The sequence below is a fragment of the Myxocyprinus asiaticus genome, chromosome 45 (assembly GCF_019703515.2).
Source record: "Myxocyprinus asiaticus isolate MX2 ecotype Aquarium Trade chromosome 45, UBuf_Myxa_2, whole genome shotgun sequence".
NCBI lineage: Eukaryota > Metazoa > Chordata > Actinopteri > Cypriniformes > Catostomidae > Myxocyprinus > Myxocyprinus asiaticus.
In genome coordinates, this window is record NC_059388.1 from 1,860,088 (window position 1) to 1,883,590 (window position 23,503).

Below are 23,503 nucleotides of genomic sequence, written 5' to 3' on the forward strand. Positions count from 1 at the left end.
AATTTATTCATTTGGAGTGTTTTGTATGGCGTGTGATCATTGTACAGTAGGCAGAACCTGCAATTTGAAAATCTTGAAATTAATGTATGGATTCAGATGGGAAAAATATATTTTAAATGTTATTAATTTATTTACTTAATTTTATTTGATGTACCTTTACCCTGCAATTCATTCACCCACCGTTTATGTATATAGCCTATAGACGGAGATGTGATGCCATGTACAGTATTCAATGATATGCTTAGAATATGAAAACATGAGGCAGTGAAAATGCATGTTAGATCCAGTGTACACAAGACCTCTCTCTCCATCAGAAGATATCCATATATCAGAGTTCTGTCTGATATCCAAAACCAGTCAACATCAACAGCTTATGTTAACTTACTCTCCTACCAGCCCAAGAGTCAGCAGGGGGAATACGGAAGAAGGCAGGAGACGAAGTGATGGTAAAAATGAGCAGAGTTTATTGAATCATCTTGAGAGTTCAGTCTATAGGCATGTGCGCGAGACATTCAAAACTACAATGGCGGACTACAGGACTGTGTTTGTGCTGCTCAAGATTTTGATTTAATGATGCTGCTCCAGTAAAGTGTAGATTTACTGCATCACTACTACGACCAGTGATCGCCATCTTCATTGTTTGTATTCACCGCTCTGTGGAAGAATTCTTATGTGCGCAGGCGCGTAGTGTTTCTTTACAAAGTGACATCGTCAACTACTGGCCTGGCATGCATAATACAGCGCTTTTAGTCGTTTTCGCGGATCCGCGTGAACGGGGATCGTTTTGACAACGTTGTCGTCTGTACGCGAAACTTTTCAAAAATGCAAAGGAAAAACTTTTCCGTTTTTAGTACATCGTTGTCATGTAAACGTACCCTAAATTATTACTGTGGGATCCAGTCAAGTTTATTATTATAATACTGAATTATCATTATTATTTTGAGGATTAGATTTGTTTTATTTAAAAGTAATGTATTTCTTTCCTATTTACTTCACCTTCACATGGAGCTTTTATTTTGACACGGAAAGTGCAGTGTGTAGTTTACAATGCTCCGCATCTGGGGAAGCGCTGTTGACCACTCCTTTTTTGTTATACTCTGCTGCCTTTGTAAATTTGTATAATAATTTGTAGCAGTTACTAAAGTTTGGAATTGCCTGAATGTCCTGCGTGTGAACAGAACAGCCCGTCACCCATTCTGAAGCACGCACAGATCACGTTTATCTGTCTTCTATCACAGCCCATTGCAATTTTATAATCACATATGACCATATTGCCATTTTGGTGTTATTTTGATTAATTGTGCTGCCCAGAAGGATCGTGAAATTAGTCTACTGATGCGCTCTTTATGAAACATAATGGCCAAAATAAAAAGCACATTAAAATCATTGTGATATTCACGATTTTGCTTAATTTTATATCGTCAGCCAAATTATTGCAATAATATTGTGAATATTCGATATATCGGCCAGCCATAGCACTTTTTATGGACCATGTGCACTAATAAGTACGTTGCCCTTGAAAACAGTCTAGTGTGAAACCCAAAAAGGCACAAAAAGTGATGTTTTTCAGGTGCTGTGATCTTGGAGATGAACATCTGCTTACTGGTTCCTCTGGTTTTTCACAGGAAACATCTTGCTGAACATCATGGTGCCATCCTCCATGCCCTGCTCACGAACTGGCAAAAACAACGTGATGGTGGTGTGTGTGCCAAACCCTCCAGTGGACGAGAAGAACCCCAGCACACCTGTCCCAGTCCTCATACGTGTCAAAACGGCAGAAGATGCCGACGAACTGCATCAAATCCTGCAGGAGAAGAAAGCCTGAACTTTCTTCACCCGTCCTCATGTCCATGTGTTTGACAATGAGACTTGAACAACCTGGTTACATTACACACACCTTACTCTTGAGTTTACTCTCTCTATTGCATCTAAAATGGCTCTTTTGCATCAGCGTTAATCACATCTATAAAAGTGACGGGAAGATATGTTCACATACTGTGAAATCACTCATGGTCCTACTGTAACGCTCGTTTGAGTAGCGCACTTTTTTTACATTTTTTTTTTTAGAAAGTCTATCAGTGTATTATCACACTCTCAAGTCTGGATTTATGAACATTCCTTTAGATTTTTTTTTAATTTAGCTGCTATTTAAAGGAAAAGTTCACCCAAGAATGAAAAATCGGCCATTTACTCATGTTGTTCCAAACCAGTATGAACATGAGGATTTTTTTTTTCTCATAGTGACCACATCTTTCAAGCTCCAATGCTTCACTACACTTTTATGTACAGATAAATGCTATGGCAACATCATTTGACACCAGAATGGCCTTGATTTTTCGCATGTATAGTAACCAAGTGTTCCTATAGTGTGCCATTTTTATTTATTTTGGATGCGAATGCAGCTAGGCGCAAGATTATCAGTAAATAACTTGGCTTTGTGTAGACCCAAATGTATTGTATGATTACAGGAGTTTTGGAATATGACACGAGTAATGAGACTTTTACAGTGTCCTTTTTGGAGCTTGATATTTGTAGGCACTATGAACTGCGAAATTAATTTTCCTAGGAAAACAGTAAATAATACAGGTTTGGAACAACACGATGGTGAGTTAAAGATTAATTTTTGGTTAAGTGTTCTTTAAAGGGATTATTTGAAGTGTAGGCAGAGCAGACTTTTTTGTGGATCACTTTGTTGATTCGTTTTTAATTCTTTGACATTTTTTTGAACATATTGGATCTGTAAGTATGGTGTGAGTTCTGTACAGTTTTTCATGCTTGCACATGTCACTAAATGTTTAGAGGTCAGTATTAAACATTGTAGATCCTGAAATCTTGATTTGCTGGTATCATTTTTTTCCAATTGTGAGCAAAAATATGCATCCCCACAGACAGCCACGGTTTTTGATTTGAGAAAATCAGAAATACCCAGTTATTTTCTTGTTGCTGTTTTTGATGCATTTGCTGTGTTCTTCGATATTTATTGCATATAAGGAGTTTGCGTTATGTACGTGAACCCTGTAAATTACTCCTCGCCCTTGAATGACCTGATGTATGTAAACGAGTGATTGCCGTCTTTATGGCAATCTGTCTTCAAAATGATCTCTGTGACTTGATGTTTCCTTTAAGTGACCTTTTTACTGCCTTACATGTGGTATGTGTTTAAGTGTTGAACAACACTAGATCTACCTTACATTCATTGACTGGTAAATAAATCAAATGAACCTGACAAATGACTTGTTTTATTTGCAGCATGTTCATAATGTAGACAGCACTTTTTATGAATAGAGTACTAATTGATTCCCCATTCATTTTTTAAAGCAATAAAGAACAAAAATCCTATGTTTTTGGCACTAGAATCATTAGGCATGTTTGTTAATTTTATGTTGGATAATAGTTTAGCATCTTGCCGGGGAAAGCAGCTAGTTTTACATTGGAGATTTTTACCTTTTGGACTGTATACAACAGTTAAAATCATACAAAAGTGTCACAATACACAAGTCTGTGTATTTGATATTTAAATCAGTTTTTTTTTATTTAATAATAATAATAAAACCTTTCTACAACGTGGCATGAAGCCAAGTAAATCTCATTCCATTTTCTCAATATGCCATTTTATTCACAGGTTCACTACGCAAGACTAAGCTCAACCATTCAACCCTGTTAATGAAGTTACTGTAAGAAAACAATATATTTTTATTTAATTAATGGGAAATATGTTTATCAAATACAAACCAACATTTGGTCCCAAACAGGTTATTGTTAACTAAAACTAAAATGGAAAAGAAAAAAAAATAGTAACTAAAGAAATTTGATTATAAAACCTGAAACTAAAATAAATGTTTTTGGTTTTGATATGCAGTATATTATGAATTGAAACTTCATTAACCCTAGAATGCATAAAGGGGGGGTGAGCCCCAAAAGGGTGTGAGTTTTGATCAATAAAAACATTTCATTCCTTGATATTTCATGTAATCCTCAAAAATGTTGCTTGTGAGCCTCACTAAAGTCATTTTATATTTATTGGTCATTTTTGTATCACTACCCCAAGTCTTCGTAAAGTCTCTGAAACGGCAAGGCTTGTGGGGTGCTCCCGATCAGCAGTGGTGAGTCCCTACCGACAGTGGTTCGAGGAGGGACAAACCGACGAGAGGGTGTTGGGCGCCCAAGGCTCATCGATGCACGAGGGCAATGAAAGCTATCCTGTCTGGTCTGAACCAACAGAAGGTCTACTGTGGCACAAGTCACAGAAAATTTGAATGATGGTTACAGAAGGAATGTGTAACAACACACAGTGCATCACACCCTGCTGCATATGGGGCTGTGTAACCACAGACCGGTCAGAGTGTCCATGAGGACCACTGTCCACCATCGAAAGTACCTACAATGAACACGTTAGCATCTGAACTGGACCTTGGAGCAGTGGAAGAAGGTCGCCTGGTCCGATGAGTCCCGTTTTCTTTTACATCACGTGGACGGCCGTGTATGTGTGTGCTCCACGCAAGTCCGATCCACGGTGGCTCCACCTCACAACTTACAGGACTTGAAGGATCTGCTGCTAATGTCTTGATGCCAGATACCACAGGACACCTTCAGGGGTCTTTTAGAGTCCATGCCTCGGCATGTTGGCACTGTTTTGGCAGCACACGGAGGACCAACAGCATATTAGGCAGGTGGTTATAATGTTTTGGCTCATCTGTATGTGTGTGTGTATATATTACACACACACACACACACATCTTTGTTTCTCCAAAACAGCCCAAGCCGTGATTTTAGTTCTAAAGTGAAATTTTTGAATTACTAACGAAGGCTTGGATGCATCATTTGGTTTGAACCAGCAACGGAAGATTCTGATCCATTGTGTAAGAAAGTAGTTCCATGCACAAATGCGTTTTATTATGACCGTACTCAGTTTTTCCTAATTTTTTAAAATTTACAAATATATATATTGTACAAATACATCGGATGTACAAATACAAATCTGTTATATACAGATAGTGCAAGGGAATGTAATGGCAGAAGAGGTAGTATATGTTGGATAAATATAAATAACTGTGTATTGCACATAATTTTTGCTCAGTGGGGCTGTTTTAATTGTTCATGAGATGGATGGCCTGAGGGAATAAACTGTTCTTATGCCTGATGGTTCTGGTGCTCAGTACTCTGTAGCGCGGCCAGAAGGCAACAGTTCAAAAAGGTAGTGGGCAGGGTGAGTGGGGTCCAGAGTGATTTTTCTAGCCCTTTTCCTCACTCTGGAAGTGACCAGACAGTTATTGAAGTGCAGAGGACAGACTCAATGACCGCTGTGTAGAACTAGATCAGCAGCACCTGTGGCAGGTTGAACTTCCTCAACTGGCGAAGGAAGTACAAACTCTGCTGGGCCTTTTTCACAATGGAGTCAATGTGGGTCTCCCACTTCAGGTCCTGTGAGATGGTAGAGCCCAGGAACCTGAATGACGCCACTGCTGCCACAGTGCTGTTCAGAATGGGGAGCGGGGTCAATGTTGGGGTGTTCCTCCTGAAGTCCACAATCATCTCCACTGTTTTGAGCGTTTTCAGCTCCAGGTTGTTTTACTGCACCAGACAGCCAGCTGTTCAACCTCTCTTCTGTATGCAGACTCATCGTCATCTTGGATGAGGCCAATGACAGTAGTGCCGTCTGCAAACTTCAGGATGTATTTTAGTTTTTTTTAACCTAACTACAACTACCTTGGTTCCCTTTCAATTCTGTCACTTCTTCGCTGTGTCAGATGGGTGCTCCTCTTAAGAGTGCCGATCTCTGAAACCCTATAACATCACAGCAGTTTTATTTGGCAGGTGGTGCTTGATGCTCTGCCCCTATCTATGTGTCATCTTAGGCATATAAACCGAAGCACAACGGCACATCACCAGAATTTTTTGACTGAAGGTAGGAGAGCGGATCTCTCAGTCCCTTAACAGCGAGACATCAGTAGTGTGGCAAAACTATGCAGCGTCTAGTTCCCTCCTTTCATGAAATCAGTGTTACAACCATTACTGAGATGTTCCATTTCAAGTCGATCACTTCGACACTGTGTCAGTAGCTGTGGTTTGTATACCATAACACCGTGCTACTGATTTTACATGCACATGATAATGCCTTCTAGTCAAAAAGGACGTAAAAAACATTGGAATGATCTCCCTTTCATAATGAAAAATTGGAAGGAAGAGGGAAGGATAATAGAGCTGGTATTAGAGCTATTTATGCAGTGTTCCACTATTCGGAATGGCTAGTGTCATTGTTATATATCAACCTTCCTTCGCAACCAAAACCTGCAGCCAGACACTGGTCCTCCAAGGACATGCCCTTCGCCCATGATCTGGAGGAGGCCATGCTCCTGGTGGAATGAGCCTGAACACTGATGGGACACTGTATGTCTTTAAATGAGCCAATGGCATCTACAACCCAGTGGGAAATACTTTGTAGGCTGTTCAAAGAGTCTGGTTGTCTCAAAGCATAGCATACAAAGAGCTGTTCAGACAGCCTGAAATTGACTTGTCCGTTCAATGTACATGTTGTGTAATGCCCTCGCAGGGCTAAGCATGTGCAGTCTCTTAGCCTCATCCGACTCAAAAGGGAGGAGGAGAGAACGCTTGCAGGGTAGCAACCTGAGCCCTAAAGGGTGTGGCCAGCACTTTTGCACATTAAACTCTCTGGGCTTATGAATAGATTTTGACAAGCCCGGTCCAAACTCTAAGCAAGACTCATTGTCTGATAAGGCCTGAAGGCCTCAGACACATTTGTTTTAAGACTGATGCCAAAGCGAGTACCAGCATAAAGAGAGTATGCATAAGCTTACCGTCTCTAATGGCTGAAACAGGGAACCCGTAAGCGCATTTAATACCAGTGCTAGGTCCCAGACCGGAATGGTAGCGGGGATAGTGGGTATTAGTCGTCTTGCACCATGCAGAAATGTACTGACCAGAGGGTGTTTGACAACAAACCAAGGGGTCATGGCTGGTCGCTATGGCAGCTGTATATACTTTAAGCATGGATAGAGTAAGTCCTGCATCCATGCGCTCTTGTAAAAAGCAGAGTATCATCTGTACGTGCAACATGCTGGGTCCTCACCAAGGTAGGAACATTATTTAGAAAAAAAGTTGCCATTTTAAGGCATACAGCTGCCTTGTCTAGGAGGCCCTTTTCTGTAGTATGGTGTTGAGCACCAGCTGCCACAACCCTATTGTGCCAGACGAGCCCAATTCAGGTGCCAGACATTAGGTCACCACAGCTCCGGCAGATCCCTCCTCAAAGGAATTTTGTATGAGAGCATTCAACAGCTCTACTAGCTCCGGGAGCCAATGGCTGTTGGGCCACTGTAAGGCAACTATCAGCATGGTTTCCCTGTTTTCCTGACTCTTGCACACTTTGTGTAGCAAGTAGATGGGAGGGAATGCATATTTGCCTTTCACTGGCCATTTGTAAGCCAGGGCGTCCAAGCGCAGTGGAACTGGTGTCATGGAGTACCAGAGGCTACATTGTGTGGTCGAGGAGGCAAACAGGTCCACCACAGCTTTTCTGAATACCTCAGAAATCTTCTGAACTGACTGAGGATGAAGTTTCCATTCCCCTTGACTGACACCCTGACGCAAGAGTAAATCCGCTCAACAATTCAGGTGGCTGCGGACGTGCACTGCCCGTATTAACAAGAGAAACGACTTGCTCCAGAGGAGAATTTTGCATGCCAAATTCAACACTGGGCACGACCTTACTCCTTGGCGATTTATATACAACCCCAATTCTGAAAAAGTTGGGACAGTATGAAAAATGCTAATAAAACCAAAAAGGAGTGATTTGTAAATTATATTCACCCTTTGCTAAATTGGAAGCACTACAACTACATATTATATGATGTTTTTCCTTGTGAATTTCATTGTTTTTTGAAAATGTTCAAGTAATTTCAAATCAGATGATTGCAACACGCTTCACACAAGTTGGGACAGTTGAGTGTTTACCACTGTGAAACATCACTATTTGTTCTAATAATACTTATTAAGCATTTGGGCACTGAAGACACAAGTTTGTTAAGTTTAGAAAGTGGAATTTTCCCTCATTCATCCATTATGTTGGTCTTTAGCTGCACAATTGTACAGGGTCTTTGTTGCCATATGGTGTGCTTCATAATGTGTCACACATTCTCAATTGGAGACAGGTCAGGACTGCGGGCAGGCCAATCTAGCACCCACACTCTCTGCTTACACAGCCATGCACTTGAAATCCAGGCAGTATGTGGTTTGAAGTTGCCCTGCTGGAAAATGCAGGGACTTCCCTGGAAAAGACGGTGCTGGATGGCAGTATATGTTGCTCCAAAATTTATACATATCTGGCTGCATTCATGGTGTTCTCACAGATGTGCACGTTACCCATGCCATGGGCACTGACACACTCCTGGCCCATACAGACACTGGCTTTTGGACCTGACGCTGATAACAGCTTGGATGGTCCTTTTCCTCTTTGGCCCAGATAACACAACGCCCACGTTCATGATATCCATTACAGATGAATGATGTTTTTTAAGACAACAGATTTATAATAGACATATGGTCTTTTTGAGTTGGTAATACCAGATAATATACTGGTATTTATCACCTCTGTTATAATCTGTAATGCTAAATGACAGGTTTAGCTTTAAATGAGTTCATTCTGTTTATGCCAGATCAAATCAACATGTTAAAAAAAACACTTCAGAGAGAGCAATATTAATTCATTGCTCAGATAGTGAAATCAATCCCTTTAATAAAAACATTACTGTGTTCATGAGGATTATAAAGCAGAATGTATTCCTAAAACTGCCATTAGAAACCTTAGTGCAAGTCTGATTGTGATCAAGTGCTGCCCCCTTGTGTTTCTTTTTTCTTTTTTTTTTTTCTTTTTTGACTTTTCAATGAATCGTTTGATCCTGTTTACAAAACTGGTCTGAATTATTAATAAATTAATTGGACTGATCCGGTTCTCGAGATCAACTCAACCACTTAAAAGTGGTTAACAGCTCGTTGAAATTGATAAATTTACAATGAATAATGCCTTAAATTAAATGCTATAGTATGACTTGAGAAAACTTGGAATTTAGCATAGATTTGTGGACTATGTTTTTGTGCTTTTTTAGAGGCCTGAGCTTTGAGCCAAAGTCCTCATTGCCAGTCCACAAGGTAAGTAAATCACAGAATTGTAATTTTTGAGAAAGCCATTTCTCTTAATGTCTTGCTCAAGGGCACTGTTCATCTGGTGCGTTCAAGTCATTTCAGAGTTGAGCATACATGAACTCCACCACAAAGTCATAATCACAAGTGGGAATCTCAGGATTTTCGGCCCTGACTTTCAGAGTTTGGGGTGTGTCGATGTAAGAATCATGGCAGAAACAAATTGTTATTGGTAATAATTCAGTTTTACTTGTGGATTTTGACTAACAGTACAAAAATGCATACATACTGAACTGCGCAAAGAATAACGATCAAGTTTGTCATAAAATAGCGACTCATTTAGCTGGTTTATGAAGCAACAGGCTTGTGCAACAAAACTACATTTCCCTTCACTATATGTGGCCACATAAAAAACAGACATAACATAAATTACATACCTAATGTGTGGCTCTGCTCTTCATTTTGTTGCATTGGTGCTAAAAAAAAACTTTGCTAGTAAGTTCAAAACAGGTCTGTTCATTCCAACTAAAATCACTTCATATTTACGCACATCACATCGCATTTACGCCCTCGTAAGTACAAACTTCCCAGGAGGACTTGAACGCACCAATGGAGAGCAACAGTACCCGCCCACTTTTTCAGCCGTCTTGGTTACGGAAGTATTTTTCTCATTCATTTTTTGCACAGGCTTTTCAAAACATTCTCCATAAAATTTTTGTAAGCCATGAACCAAACCAACCAGCTCCAAGGTGAATCACAGCATTATAGACTTTGTATTTTTGTCTGATATTTTGACTGTACTTACCACCATTCACAAGGGCAGGAATTACAATCACATGAAGCATTGGGAATTATGTAACTGAATAAAAAAATGAAGGGAATATACACTTACTGAGCACTTTATTAGGGCCTCTCTTTGCTCTCAAAACAGCTTCAATTCTTTGTGGCATGGATTCCACAAAATATTGGAAACATTCCTTTGAGATCCTGGTGCATGTTGACATGATTGCATCACAATTTCTGCAGATTTGTCAGCTGCACATTCATGCTGCGAATCTCCCATTCTACCACATCCCAAAGGTTTTTGATTGGATACAGTGACTGGGAAGGCCACTGAAGAACAGTGAACTCATTGTCATGCTTTGTGGCATGGTGCATTATCATGCTGGACATAGCCTATTTGAGAATTGATGCTGACCATGTTGTTGGTGCAACCATTTATGGCCGCAATTTACCCATTTTCTAATGGCTGTGGCATTCAAGTGATGATTGTATATATATATATAGAATGTACAGTATTGTACTGTATTGACATTCAGGCTGTCGGTTGATAGTCAGTTGTTAAGAGAGACATAATATAATAATAATAATATAATTTATGACAGTCCGGTGTGAGATATAAGAGTAAGGGTAATAAAGTGCAGTGCTGATGTATATTGATCATGAGAGATCAAGAGTTCAGAAGTCTGATTGCTTGGGGGAAGAAGCTATCATGGAGTCGGCTGGTGCGGGTCCTGATGCTGCGATACCGCCTACCTGATGGTAGCAGTGAGAACAGCCCATGGCTCGGGTGGCTGGAGTCTCTGATGATCCTCCGAGCTTTTTTCACACACCGCCTTGTGTATATTTCCTGGAGGGAGGGAAGCTCACCTCCGATGATGTGTCTGGCAGTTCACACCACCCTTTGCAGTGCTTTGCGGTTGTGGGCGGTGCTATTGCCGTACCAGGCGGAGATACAGCCAGTCAGGATGCTCTCCACAGTGCAGGTGTAGAACCGTGTGAGGATGTGGCGGTTCATTCCAAACTTCCTCAGCCGTCTCAGGAAGAAGAGGCGCTGATGAGCCTTCTTCACAACGACTTCAGTGTGGATGGACCATGTGAGTTCCTCAGTGATGTGGACACCCAGGAACTTGAAGCTGCTGACTCTCTCCACTGGTGCTCCATTGATGGTGATGGGACTGTGTTCTCTGTCTTTTATTCTGAAGTCCACCACAAGCTCCTTTGTCTTACTGACGTTGAGGGAGAGGTTGTGCTCCTGACACCAGTGTGTCAGAGTGTGCACCTCCTCTCTGTAGGCTGTTTCATCATTGTCAGTGATCAGACCTACCACCGTCGTGTCATCAGCAAACTTGATGGCATTGGAGCTATGTGTTGCCACACAGACATGTGTGTACAAGGAATACAGTAGTGGGCTGAGAACACAGCCCTGTGGGGCTCCAGTGTTGAGGATCAGTGATGAGGAGATGTTGCTGCCTATTCTAACCACCTGGCGTCTGCTTGACAGGAAGTCCAGGATCCAGCTGCACAGCGAGCTGTTTAAGCCCAGAGCCCGGAGTTTCTCATCTAGCTTGGAGGGCACTATGGTGTTGAATGCTGAGCTGTAGTCTACAAACAACATTCTCACATAAGTGTTCTTTTTTTCCGGGTGGGAGAGAGCAGTGTGTATTGTAGATGCAATGGCATCATCAGTGGAGCGGTTGTTGCGGTAAGCAAACTGCAGCGGGTCAAGATTGAGTGGCAAGACAGAGCAGATGTAATCTCTGATTAGTCTCTCAAAACATTTGCTGATGATGGGGGTCAGAGCAACAGGACGCCAGTCATTTAAACAAGTTATTTTTGATTGTTTTGGAACAGGTACAATGGTGGATGTTTTAAAGCATGTGGGGACTACAGACAAAGAGAGGGAAAGGTTGAAAATGTCCGTAAAAACACCAGCCAGCTGGTTCGCGCACGCTCTGATGACGTGGCCCGAAATGCCGTCTGGGCCTGCGGCTTTGTGGATATTCACCCGTCGGAAGGATCGGGTTACATCCGCTACAGAGACGGAGAGTGAACTGACCTCTGTAGCTTCAGCCGCGAGAGCTCTCTCCGCGAGGGCGGTGTTATTTCCCTCGAAACGAGCATAAAAAGTATTTAGCTCATCCGGGAGAGAGGCAGCGGTGTTCATGGCGGAGTTTTTATTCCCTTTAAAGTCCATGATGATGTTAATTCCCTGCCACATGCTTCTAGAGTTGGTGGTGTTAAACTGTCCTTCAATCTTGTCCCTGTACTGGCGTTTTGCTGTTTTGATAGTTTTTCGGAGGGCATAACTGGCTTGTTTATGCTCCTCCGCGTTCCCGGAATTAAAAGCGGAGGTCCGCACATTAAGTGCCGTGCGAACATCGCTATTGATCCACGGCTTCTGATTCGGATAGATTCGTACAGTTCTGGTCGGAATCACTTCCTCTACGCACGTTCTGATGAAACACATTACGCTATCAGCGTAAAGCTTGATGTCGTCATCAGAGGCGGACCGGAACATCTCCCAGTCCGTGTGATCAAAACAGTCTTGTAGCATAGAGTCTGATTGGTCCGACCAGCACTGGATCGTTCTGAGGGTGGGTGCTTCCTGTTTCAGTTTCTGCCTGTAAGCGGGCAGAAGCAGAATGGAAGAGTGGTCTGATTTGCCAAATGGTGGGCGGGGGAGGGATTTGTAGCCATCCCGGAACGGAGAGTAGCAATGATCCAAAACCCGGTCCCCTCGTGTATTGAAACTAATGTGCTGGTGGTATTTTGGTGCGACTGATTTTAAACTGGCTTTATTAAAGTCCCCGGTCACAATGAACGCGGCCTCAGGGTGCGCGGTTTCTTGCTCACTTATACTCCCATACAGTTCCTTGAGTGCCCGGTCTGTGTCGGCTTGTGGCGGAATGTACACAGCAGTGATAATGACCGCTGTGAATTCCCTCGATAGCCAGAATGGTCGACACAGAAGCATAAGAAATTCCAGATCAGGAGAACAGAAAGACTTGATGGAATGTACGTTCCTCTGATCACACCAGGATTTGTTGATCATAAAACATACACCACCTCCTCTAGTTTTACCTGAGAGGTCTTTTGCTCTGTCCGCTCGGTGCACGGAGAACCCCGCGGGTTCAATGGCTGAGTCTGGAATCTCCGCAGACATCCAAGTTTCTGTTAGGCAGATAATGCAGCAGTCCCTCGTCTCTCGTTGGAAAGAGATCCGCGCTTTCAGCTCGCAGAGCTTGTTATCCAGAGACTGAACATTTGCCAGTAGAATAGTGGGTAGCGGGGGTCGATTTGCACGGCGTCTTACTCTGATGAGAACGCCGGCTCTGTTTCCCCTTTTCCTTTTGCGTTTCCGCGGCCGTGCTGCCCAGACAAAGGGCTCCGCTTGCGTGTTTGTAAACAGCGGGTCGGCATTGAGGAATGTGAAGTCCGGTTTTCGGTGTGAGATCGCTGAACCAATGTCCAAAAGTGTTTGTCTGTCGTAGACAATAAGGCAGACAACATCCAAGACAAAAAACATAAGAACTGTAAACAAAACAAACAAAACATTGCTATGTTGTGTCGGAGCTCGCAACGCAGCAGCCATACTCGGCGCCATCTTGAGTCGTGAGATCAGCAGTTACAGAAATACTCAAAACCAGCCTGTCTGGCACCAACAATCATGCCACCATCACTGAGATACATTTCCCCCCCCCATTTTGATGGTTGATGTGAATATTAACTTAAGCTTCTGACTCGTATCGTAATGATTTTATGCATTGCACTGCTGCTACACAATTGGCTGATTAGATAATCGCATGAATTAGTATGTGTACAGGTGTTCCTAATAAAGTGTTCAGTAGCTGCTGAAGGGGTGTATAGTTACCTTAACATTTGATTCTTCCTGATATCTTTTTGACTAAGTTTTACTCCACTATTAATCAGCATTTATACTTTTTTAAGTAGAATTGTTTCATTACAATATAGTTGTATAAAAAAAGTTATCTCGATGATGTATGCCTATATATATTTTCTCTCTCTCTGTTCACCAACTCTGCTTAGGCCTAACACAGGTCATCAGCATACTATTCCTGCCCAGGTCACCCACAGGGTCATTCAGGATCTCACCTTGTATCTCCTACATCGTTTACTAGGCATTCCTGATGTATTCCTGACTCTACATTTGTGACACTCTGAGCTTAGGGAAGATATTGTTAAGTTACCCTAGATGAAAGTACATCTTATCCAGGGCCAGACTGGCAATCGGGAGAACCTGGACTTTTCCCAGTAGGTCGGCCGCGTAATGGGGCCGAATGGGCTGCGATAACCTGAAACGGCTTTTTGGGACAGTTTCTATGTAAAATCCAGGGCCGATTTCTCTTCCCAGTCCGCCCCTGAACTTATCTCTATGTTTTGGGAAAAACCCAAATTTGACAAAGCTTTCAGCTTGCAACCTTAAGCTAGGAAGGTGTGTGTTATTATTGCTTTGTTTCAGGAGCAAGAAGAAAGGAGACAATGTGGCACCCAAGGAGAAGGCTATAGAGGGCCCATCTATAAGAAGATCCTTCATATAGGAATGCTGACTTGTGACCCTGCTAGGTCATCTAGTAATTCATTTAGAACTGTACCTACCAGACCTGTAGTCTGTGAGATATGTTAGGAACAGGACACAATGTTTGGAGATGTACTAAACGTATCTGTTTCAACCAATCCGAATCATTCTATCTGTAACCTGACATACATTGTTGAGCTCATGTTTTAGTATAATTGCCCCATTATCTTGAAGCGGGAGAAGAAGCCTTTTACGAACTTGTAGATGATTTTTCTCATGCTGACTTCTGCCTTTGAAACTGCAAACAACCTTTCTTCATTAAACTCTTCTTCAATTGATTGCAACTTTGACTCCTGGTCTTCATTTCACTCACTGGTTCTAAGGGCCTTTACTGTACTTTCCCTACACTGCTTTTCAATTGTCTGGCCAGTGTGAGCCAGGGAAAATAGCCTCGAGCCGTGAGACCAAAATCAATCTGTGTTCCCACCATCGGGCCAATAGCCCTGCAGCATTGCCCTAAAACCTGCCCTTAACATGCCGCCCTGGTGCCAACGTCACCCATCCCGGCCATTTCACAAGCAAGAGGGAAGCTCAAGCTGAGGTATCATGTTATCTAGTTATCCAGAATATTGAGTTTATAACGTTTGTAAACATTAGCTATCTAGCAAGATAAGTTAGCGTTGACAACTCACCGAATGTAACTGCTATGGTGTCCCGAGTGGTCTCTCCACTAACAGCGGTACGATTTCTCAGCACACAGTCCATGATTTTGAAACATGGAATGTTCTTTCTTTGGGCACCGCTTTGTCCATTGTGCTTTTTAATGGATTCGCACTGTACCCGCAATCTTAAATATTTTCCCTAACCTGTACCATTGTGAGCTGAATACACAACCTGGCAAGTTCAGCAAAACACCGCCTTTGACATTGACCCCGCCTCACTCCCCAGTTGGCCTTGTTTGGCCCAAGGGTAGTAGCTGGGCCAAAGGCCATTGGCTGTTGGCCCAGAGAAAGCCCCGAAGCGGCACGATGAAGCCCCTTAAGTGACAGTGGGAACGCAACTGGCCCTGGCATGCACTATCACGCCCTCATTTGGCCCGACAGTGGAAACGCGGCTAGTGAGTGTATGTGTCCCATTGTTCAGTGGATAAACACCCTTGCTAGTGCCCAAATTTGTGATCACGATATACTGATTGACGACATGAGCTAGGGAGTGAGATGAGATGCACCCTATGTACTGCACTTAATGAAGAACACACTTCTCAGCTTGTTCTATAGGTATGCATGCAAGTAGTATGAATAGATTCCAGACATACTTATCCAGAAACGTGGGCACTGTCCCGTGACCTGAATATATGACGGAATAACAAAAACCATGAAAATAATCTACTCTGGTTTTGTTAAACAAGCTTAAGCACAAGGAACAACTTTCTTGGTATATAGCACTGTGGCAAAAAGGTCTCTTGCTTATCGGAAAGGAGGTGGCGGGAACCGGGTGAACAATCACAAAGACATTTAATCAGACACAACACAAAAACTGCTTTTCAGCACAACCAAACATTGACGTGCACACACACAGCTCTGCGTGTATCTCTCTCTCGAACTGGCTTCTCTGGCTCCTCCTTATCCCTCTCCTGGCTGATTGGGGTAACTCAGCGGCAGGCGTCCATCCTTACGCCCGGCCACACCCTCCTCCTGGTCACAAGCACACACAGTTGAATTGAACCACGTGGCTCACAGTTCTTCGCGGTTTTTTTTAATTCAGCATTTTAAATGTGACGTCTACTAAGATCCTATGGCATTATGGGGTAGTAGTGTCCACTTAATGCGCACCTCAGAATCTCGTCGGATATAGTATTTTTCGCCAAATCTTTTATAAATACTGAGGATTCGGACACCCTACTACTTTATTGGCATACTGTTTTTGTCATCCTAAATAGTAAAAAAGTATGCCAATTTGGATGCAGCTTTAGTCTGTCACAGCAAAAGGGGTAATATTTCATGGCACCTATTAGAGTGATATCAAGCAGGTAATATTAATATTGTCTGCATTTCATTTCATAAAAACAAAATCGCTTAAAGCATCTTTAAGTGTTCACATTTGGATACAGACAGCTCTATAGACCTTAATCTCCATTACGTTATGTAAAATCCCACAATACACTTGTAGTAAAGGTGTGTTCATAAGCTCATTTCACTTCAATGAGACCTTGTTTTTTGTAATGTGTATTTTTTCATAAAGATGTACAGAAAAAGTGTGTGTATATATATATATATATATATATATATATATATATATATATATATAACCAACATAACTATGACAACATGCACATTTACTTTGCTTTACATGTGCTTTTGTATCAAGTGGTTATTAAGCATTTAACAAACTGGTAACGTCCTTAAAAACAGCCTTCAACTGAAACTCTAACCACAGAGAGAACTTGGACTTGGGTCTTGAAATAGTTCAAACAGCATTTTCAAAATCTAATATTAAATGGATATTAAAGCTGTATGGTCAATTATTACATTCAGCTGACACACACGAAAATCAATACTGACAATTTGGGTTGGCTGTACATGTTCAACTCCAAAAGCCCTTTAGTGCAAAAGATTGTTCAAAAACAAACAAATTTAAGAAGACCCTTTAACACTCACAGCGAAGGACTATCTAGTGCCACATTAATTTACAAAGTGTCACTGTGGATGTTGATGTTTCTAAGAACTGTGCTCTGGTGATGTCAGAAACTTATTGAGCCTCAAAAAATGCCTATGAGAGACATGCTTTAAAGTTCCTTCAACACATCATAATCACTAGTATTTGGATATCACAAAGAGTGTCAAACAAATCAAGTAACAGACAGTGTGTAAGCATAGAAGAACATTTGCCAAACATCCATCATTTACTAAAAGGAATAGTCAACCCAAAATTCTGTCATTATTTACACACCCTTATGTTGTTCCAAAACCCTTTGTACTTTTTTCCCATTTGAACACAAAAGAAGAATTTTTAAGTAATGCACTGCTCGCTCTGGTCCATTGTCCATTATCATGAATGGGGAATGGAGCTTATCAGCTTAAAAAAGGACACGAAAGAACCATGAAAGTATATTAAAGGTGGTCTTTTCATCTTGAGAGTTACGTTTCCTGTAACTGAATAGAAAAAGACGACTAGTCCATTCTTCAAAATTTCTCCTTTTGTGTTGCTAAATGAGGGTCAAGAGTAAATAATGGTTCAGTTTTCATTTTTGGCTGAACTATTCCATTAAAGTGTTGACATGTGAGACTTTTTTCTGAGTTTGGATGTGAGACGGCTATCAAAAGGACAACATTTGTTATATATTAGCTGGTCAGCGATATATTAAGGCCAAGAGCTGCAAGGAAAATATCCTTTGGAAAATATACTATGCACAAAATCAGCAACATCGTGAAACTTACGAAGTGTCTCTTGAGTATAAGCTGAAGGGATGGGGTTGTGGTCATACATTTCACTGAGTACCTAAGCAGCAGTGTATTTACAAGAAAGACATTCGTTTATTCTTTGTCTTATTTCCCATTAAACATTTCCCTTTTGCATCAATGTCTGGTGTTATATAGTGCCTTTTTAGTTTCAGGCCTTGAGTCGTTTCTGCTGGTCGCGTCGATTCCACAGAAGAACTTTTAGTAGAGGCACTTCTTGAGGGATATTATTCCTCAAGTTTCTCTTTCTCCTCTTCTCTTTTGCTGTTGTGTATTATTTGTATTTTTTTGGTAATCTGTCCAGACACCAGATGGCAGTTCCTTGTGGGCCTGATGTGAGGAGGCACTTGATAACGTGGTTTAGAAGTCAGGAAATGCTAGAACATCAAAATGGACTTTTGTCTCACCTCCATAATATCTAAAGATGATTCAAAAAAAGAAAAGCCATTACTTCTTTGAGGCTGTCAAAAGGGATGAGAAACTAAATTAGAATTTTTCCACATTAAAATTCAAATATAATTATATTATAAATATACTGTATATAGATATCATTTGAATTTTGGTAATGTTTAAGACATAATTTCAGTTAGGGGAAAAAGCTACCAGACATAAATGATCATCAGATTTTTAAATTGACGTTGTCTCTTAAGTCCACAATAGGGCACAATGTATAAATATAAATCAAACATCACTGTTACAATATTGCAAATAACAGGCTACCTAAAAAGTGCATTCCATTTTAAACAAGTGCATAAAATGATCAAATCAAAAGATTTTTAGCCAGTTCTTATTCTCAAAACTTAAATAATACATCTAAAATTTGAATGTACAGTTTTTGCATTCAAATGTCCATTTTTATTATAAATTCGACGAATATTACAATTTTGAATTTTAAATTGACAGCCTAACAAATTATAATATGATTTTCAATAAAACTTTTTTTTAACAGGGGCAGTTGTCATTTTAATATTTTAACATAAACCTAACATTGAAACCTGTTAAATTGCCTTAGCCCTTTAATTATCTTTGTGAAAATATCACATCTGTTGTTCACAGAAGCAGCTTATATATTGCTACCATTCACATACCACTGCAGTTCAGAACTTGTGATAGGCTTCGTAAGTCAGAGTGTTCTGACCTTTAATATGCTTAAACCATTAATGTTTCGGCTTTACTCATGCACAACAGATACAATCAAAAAATAACTTTACATACAATGTTACAACTCCCTAAACCGGATGAATGTATAACATTTTGCTATTAATTGTTTTCCTTAATGCAGATAACCAGTCATGTCTTCTAACTTTTGTTATGGAATGTTTGTATGGGAGGCAGGTCTTCTGTACCTGTGGTGATGCGATGCAAAGGAAGAGTCACATAGGTGAGATGAGAATACAGCAGGAAATACTCCTCTTTTCTGTTCAGCTTTAGCCAAGAACCCACCAGTGATCGACCCGTCCCGGACAGAGATCGCGAACGCAGGTTTGTGGTGTTGCACATGTCTGGGGGGGGGGGGGGGAATTCAGTACCTTCAACTTCACTTTGTTTAAAAAAAAATAAAAAATGGGTGAAATAAATGTCACAAATGTAGCAAAAAGCAACCTTCAACACTGTAAATGACCAGATCCTCCTGTCTCAACATGTGGGCATCATGGGAGCTACACTCCACTGGTCTGAGGTCCTACCTTATAGGTAGATCCTTAAAGGAATAGTTCACCCAAAAATGTGGTGTATGACTTTATTTCTTCTGCCGAACACAAAGATTTTTAGAAAAATATCTCAGCTCTATAGGTCCATACAATGCAACTGAATGGTGATTTTTAAGCTCCAAAAAACAAAAAAAAAACAAAACAAAACAAAAACACATTAAGGCAACATTAAATTAATCCATAAGACTACAATGTTTTAATCAATGTCTTCTGAAGTGATCGAATAGGTTTTGGATGAGAACAGACCAAAATATATCTCCTTTTTCACTGAACATTTTACCATTGCAGTCTCTAGGCACAATCATGAGTTCAAGCTCGATTACACTTCTTAGTTCTTGATGCATGTGCCAAGCACTAAATGGCGCTAGGAAGTGTAATCAAGCTTGAAATTATGATCGCCAAGGAGACTGCTGATGTAAAAGTGTATAGTGAAAAAGGAGTTATATTTTGGTCTGTTTCACCCAAAAATTATTGGATCGCTTCAGAAGACATGGATTAAACCACTTGAGTCTTGTGGATTACTTTTTTGCTGCCTTTAAGTGCTTTTTGGAGCTTCAAAGTTTTGGTCACCATTCACTTGCATTGTATTGACCTACAGAGCAGAGATATTCTTCTAAAAATCTTTGTTTGTGTTCTGAAAAATAAAGAAAGTCATGCACATCTGGGATGGCATGAGGGAGAGTAAATGAAGAGAGAATTTTCATCTTTGGGTAAGCTATTCCTTTAAGGGTATCTTGGAGGGTAGTGTCTAAGTCACATCAGTTAAGCACCAGGGTACCTCAAGGTTCAGTCCTCTGACCCTTCCACTTCTCGATGTACACAACCTTGCTGGCACCTACCATCCAGGCACATGGGTTTCCTACCACTGCTACACCAATGACACCTTTCTATACTTATCGTTCTCAACGGACAACCCCACAGTGGCCGCATGGATCTCAGCTTGCATAATAGGCATCTTTGCCTGGATGAAAGAATATCACCTCCACCTCAATTAACCAACATCAATGATAATGCCATATAGGTCTGCGAGGATCTTGGGACTGCTGTTTGACGACCAGCTGAACTTCATGGATTACACCTCAAAGACCACAAAGTCATGCAGATTTGCATTCTACAACATTAGACACTTCCTATCATGCTGCACAACTCATTGTCCAGGCTCTTGTCATCTCTAGACAGGACTACTGCAATGCTCTGAGCTGCCCTTCTTATATGCGCTTTCAAACCTCTGCAAATGATCCAGAATCTGGCAGCGCATTTGGTCTTAAAAAAAACCCCAAGACAGCGCATGTTATACCTACAAAACAGTCACTGGTTCTGCACCCTTTTACCTCCACTCACTTTGTAAGGTCTATGACAAAGGGGTAAAATTAGACAAAACAAGAATTCACACTTGTACATTAATTCAATATGTAGAAGCCCAAAGCATAATAATTTTTTCAGGGCTCAACAATAAGGATTTTTCTGCTGTGGTTGAGATTATTTACTGGCCCCACCAAAAATACATTTTATTTTGAGCAATGTGTTTTTTTATTATTTGTGCCTAAATAAATATTTGTATTTATTTGATTTGTTTTTTACTAAATGTTACATCTACTTTACAAAAATTAAAAAGGTTTTTAGTTTGCAATAACATATGGAGCAGCTGTAATAATGGTACAGATACAAGGTAACTCTCTATCACTGGAAAATGATGTCATACGATAAAAAGCATTATTGATTTGTTTATAATTTTTCACCCATTCTAACAGATGCTTCCTGGGAGTTTCAGAGTTGGTTTCAGGTTGACAAAACCAAACTGATCCAAACAGGTTTAGATCAGGTACAGTGGTCTCACTATGCTTACTGTAAACCTTCTCTGCCAACTCAGAGTTTGATCCTGAGTTCATGACTAAACCTGAAGCTTGTGTACATGGATGAGTGACATATGTAGCGGACAGTCAATGCAAGCTTGAAGCATGGAGTCTGCGTGATTTCACTTCTCCCGAGAGATTTAATGCGATTTACTTCACTGATGAATCTATAAACAATTTAAACATTTACACAACAAAAAGAAAGCTTGAGATGATGGCTGAAAAAAAAAAAAAAAAACTGGATTTAATGTGAAAGTGAATTTGTTTAGGTTCACAATAAGAACATTAAATCAGCCACAACATTAAAACCACCTGCCTAATATTGTGTAGGTCCCCCTCATGCCGCCAAAACAGTGGCAACGAAACTTGTGCAGGATGTTACGGTGGACGCTGGATGACCATGATCGGTGAATAAAAACTAACATTTAGGTTTGTTCTTCTCATAAAATGAGTGCAAGTGTCGGAATACACCCGGAATGAAACGGGTCATTTCAGCAGTGCAGGAGGTGTACAGACAGATTAAATATTAACCACTGTGAATAATTGTTGCTGATTTCAAATGAAATGAAAATCATACCCCCAACATATGTTACGATGACAAAATTGTTCCCCATCATATAATTAAACAATGCTAAAAATTGAATGTCCATCGCGTCAGTCAGTTGACCTCAAAGGTTTCTTATTGAAAGAACGCACTTGCCGGTTGCGTCGTAAAACTGACGCCAGAGGGCACTTTTGGCATGTGTAGATTGACGCGCTGGGCTCTCGCACAAACGTCGGTCTTTGAGGCCTTGGGAGTGAGAACGTGTTGGAATTTTGCCAAAACACACCTTGATGATCCTCGAACCTTTTGGGAGAATGTTCTGTAGACTGATGAGTCAAAAGTGGAACTGTTTGAAAGACAGGGGTCCCGTTACATGTGGCGTAAATCAAACACAGAATTCCACAAAAAGAACTTCATACCTACGGTCAAGCATGGTGGTGGTAGTGTGATGGTGTGGGGAAACAAAACTCCATAAGATGTTGGTTAATGGAGAAAAATAACCTTGGGAGAAACCAGGCTTACTGTGGGGGCCAGTTCCCCTCTGGCTAAACAACATGAATATAATGCCAATATTAGTTATTTATGTGCAGTGCAAATCATTGTTTAAACACTGACCCTTAACACTTACTTAGTTTACTAATTTTAAACCAAGATTTTGTATGAACTGTAAGATTAATGAATAATGTCTTTGAAGTTCATCCTGGATTAACTGCAGAAGTTCACATAGATGCATTGTCCTTTGTTAGTTGTCTGATGAAGTCTTTTGTTGGCAAATAAATTATAGTCTATGTATTCCATTTCAAGAGTGTCATCAATAGACAAAGGTGATGCAGGCAGAGATCAATTAGGTGAATCGCAGTTCAACCGGCAAGTCATTTCGGTGAGGTTCGGTGGGGTCCATCCTAAATCTATTCTAAGTCTTACTAAAGGAGAATGTCAGGTCATCAGTGAGTTGAATCTCTAGCGCAACTGGATTATGCAGCAAGACAGTGAACCAAAGCATAGGAGTAAATCCACCTCTGAATGGCTCAAAAGAAGCAAAATTAAAGTTTTGGAGTGGCCTAGTTAAAGTCCTGACTTGAACCTGATTGAGATGCTGTGGCAGGACCTTAAACGGGCAGGTCATGCTCGAAAACCCTCCAATGTGGCTGAACTAAAGCAGTTCTGCAAAGAAGAGTGGGCCAAAATTCCATCACAGCATTGTGAAAGACTGATCTCCAGTTATCGGAAGTGTTTGGTTGCAGGTGTTGCTGCTAAAGGTGGCACAACCAGCTATTAAGTTTAAGGGGAAGGTAGTTTTTCACATGGGTGATATAGGTGTTGGATAACATTTTTGCTTTAATAAATAACATTATTATTTAAAAAAGGTATTTTGTGTTTACTCAGATTGCCTTTGTTTTATGTTAGATTTTGTTTGAATTTTATTTAGCATGAAATACACACAAAAACAGAAGAAATCAGGC

At 40.8% G+C, this 23,503-nt stretch overlaps 2 protein-coding genes across 6 annotated transcripts in view; one reads left to right on the forward strand and one right to left on the reverse strand.

Moving 5' to 3' along the window:
• LOC127435338 (nuclear pore complex protein Nup50-like) overlaps nt 1–2,092 on the forward strand; it is a 38,781-nt gene extending 36,689 nt beyond the window's left edge. For both annotated transcript variants that reach the window (XM_051688754.1, XM_051688755.1), the window contains exon 8: nt 1,626–2,092. In XM_051688754.1, coding sequence (XP_051544714.1) covers nt 1,626–1,825 — 200 coding nt within the window. In that variant the 3' untranslated portion in view covers nt 1,826–2,092. The remainder of the gene's footprint in view (nt 1–1,625) is intronic.
• Nucleotides 2,093–16,109: 14,017 nt separating this feature from the next.
• The window catches only part of LOC127435342 (uncharacterized protein KIAA0930 homolog), a 51,935-nt gene continuing 44,541 nt past the window's right edge, over nt 16,110–23,503 (reverse strand). For 3 of the 4 annotated variants that reach the window (XM_051688766.1, XM_051688765.1, XM_051688767.1), the window contains 2 exons: nt 19,281–19,436; nt 17,986–18,352 (listed from right to left, as the gene is read on the reverse strand). In XM_051688766.1, coding sequence (XP_051544726.1) covers nt 18,312–18,352; nt 19,281–19,436 — 197 coding nt within the window. In that variant the 3' untranslated portion in view covers nt 17,986–18,311. Of the gene's footprint in view, nt 16,171–17,985; nt 18,353–19,280; nt 19,437–23,503 lie in introns of those variants that run through there. The other variant, XM_051688768.1, reaches the window with a different exon arrangement.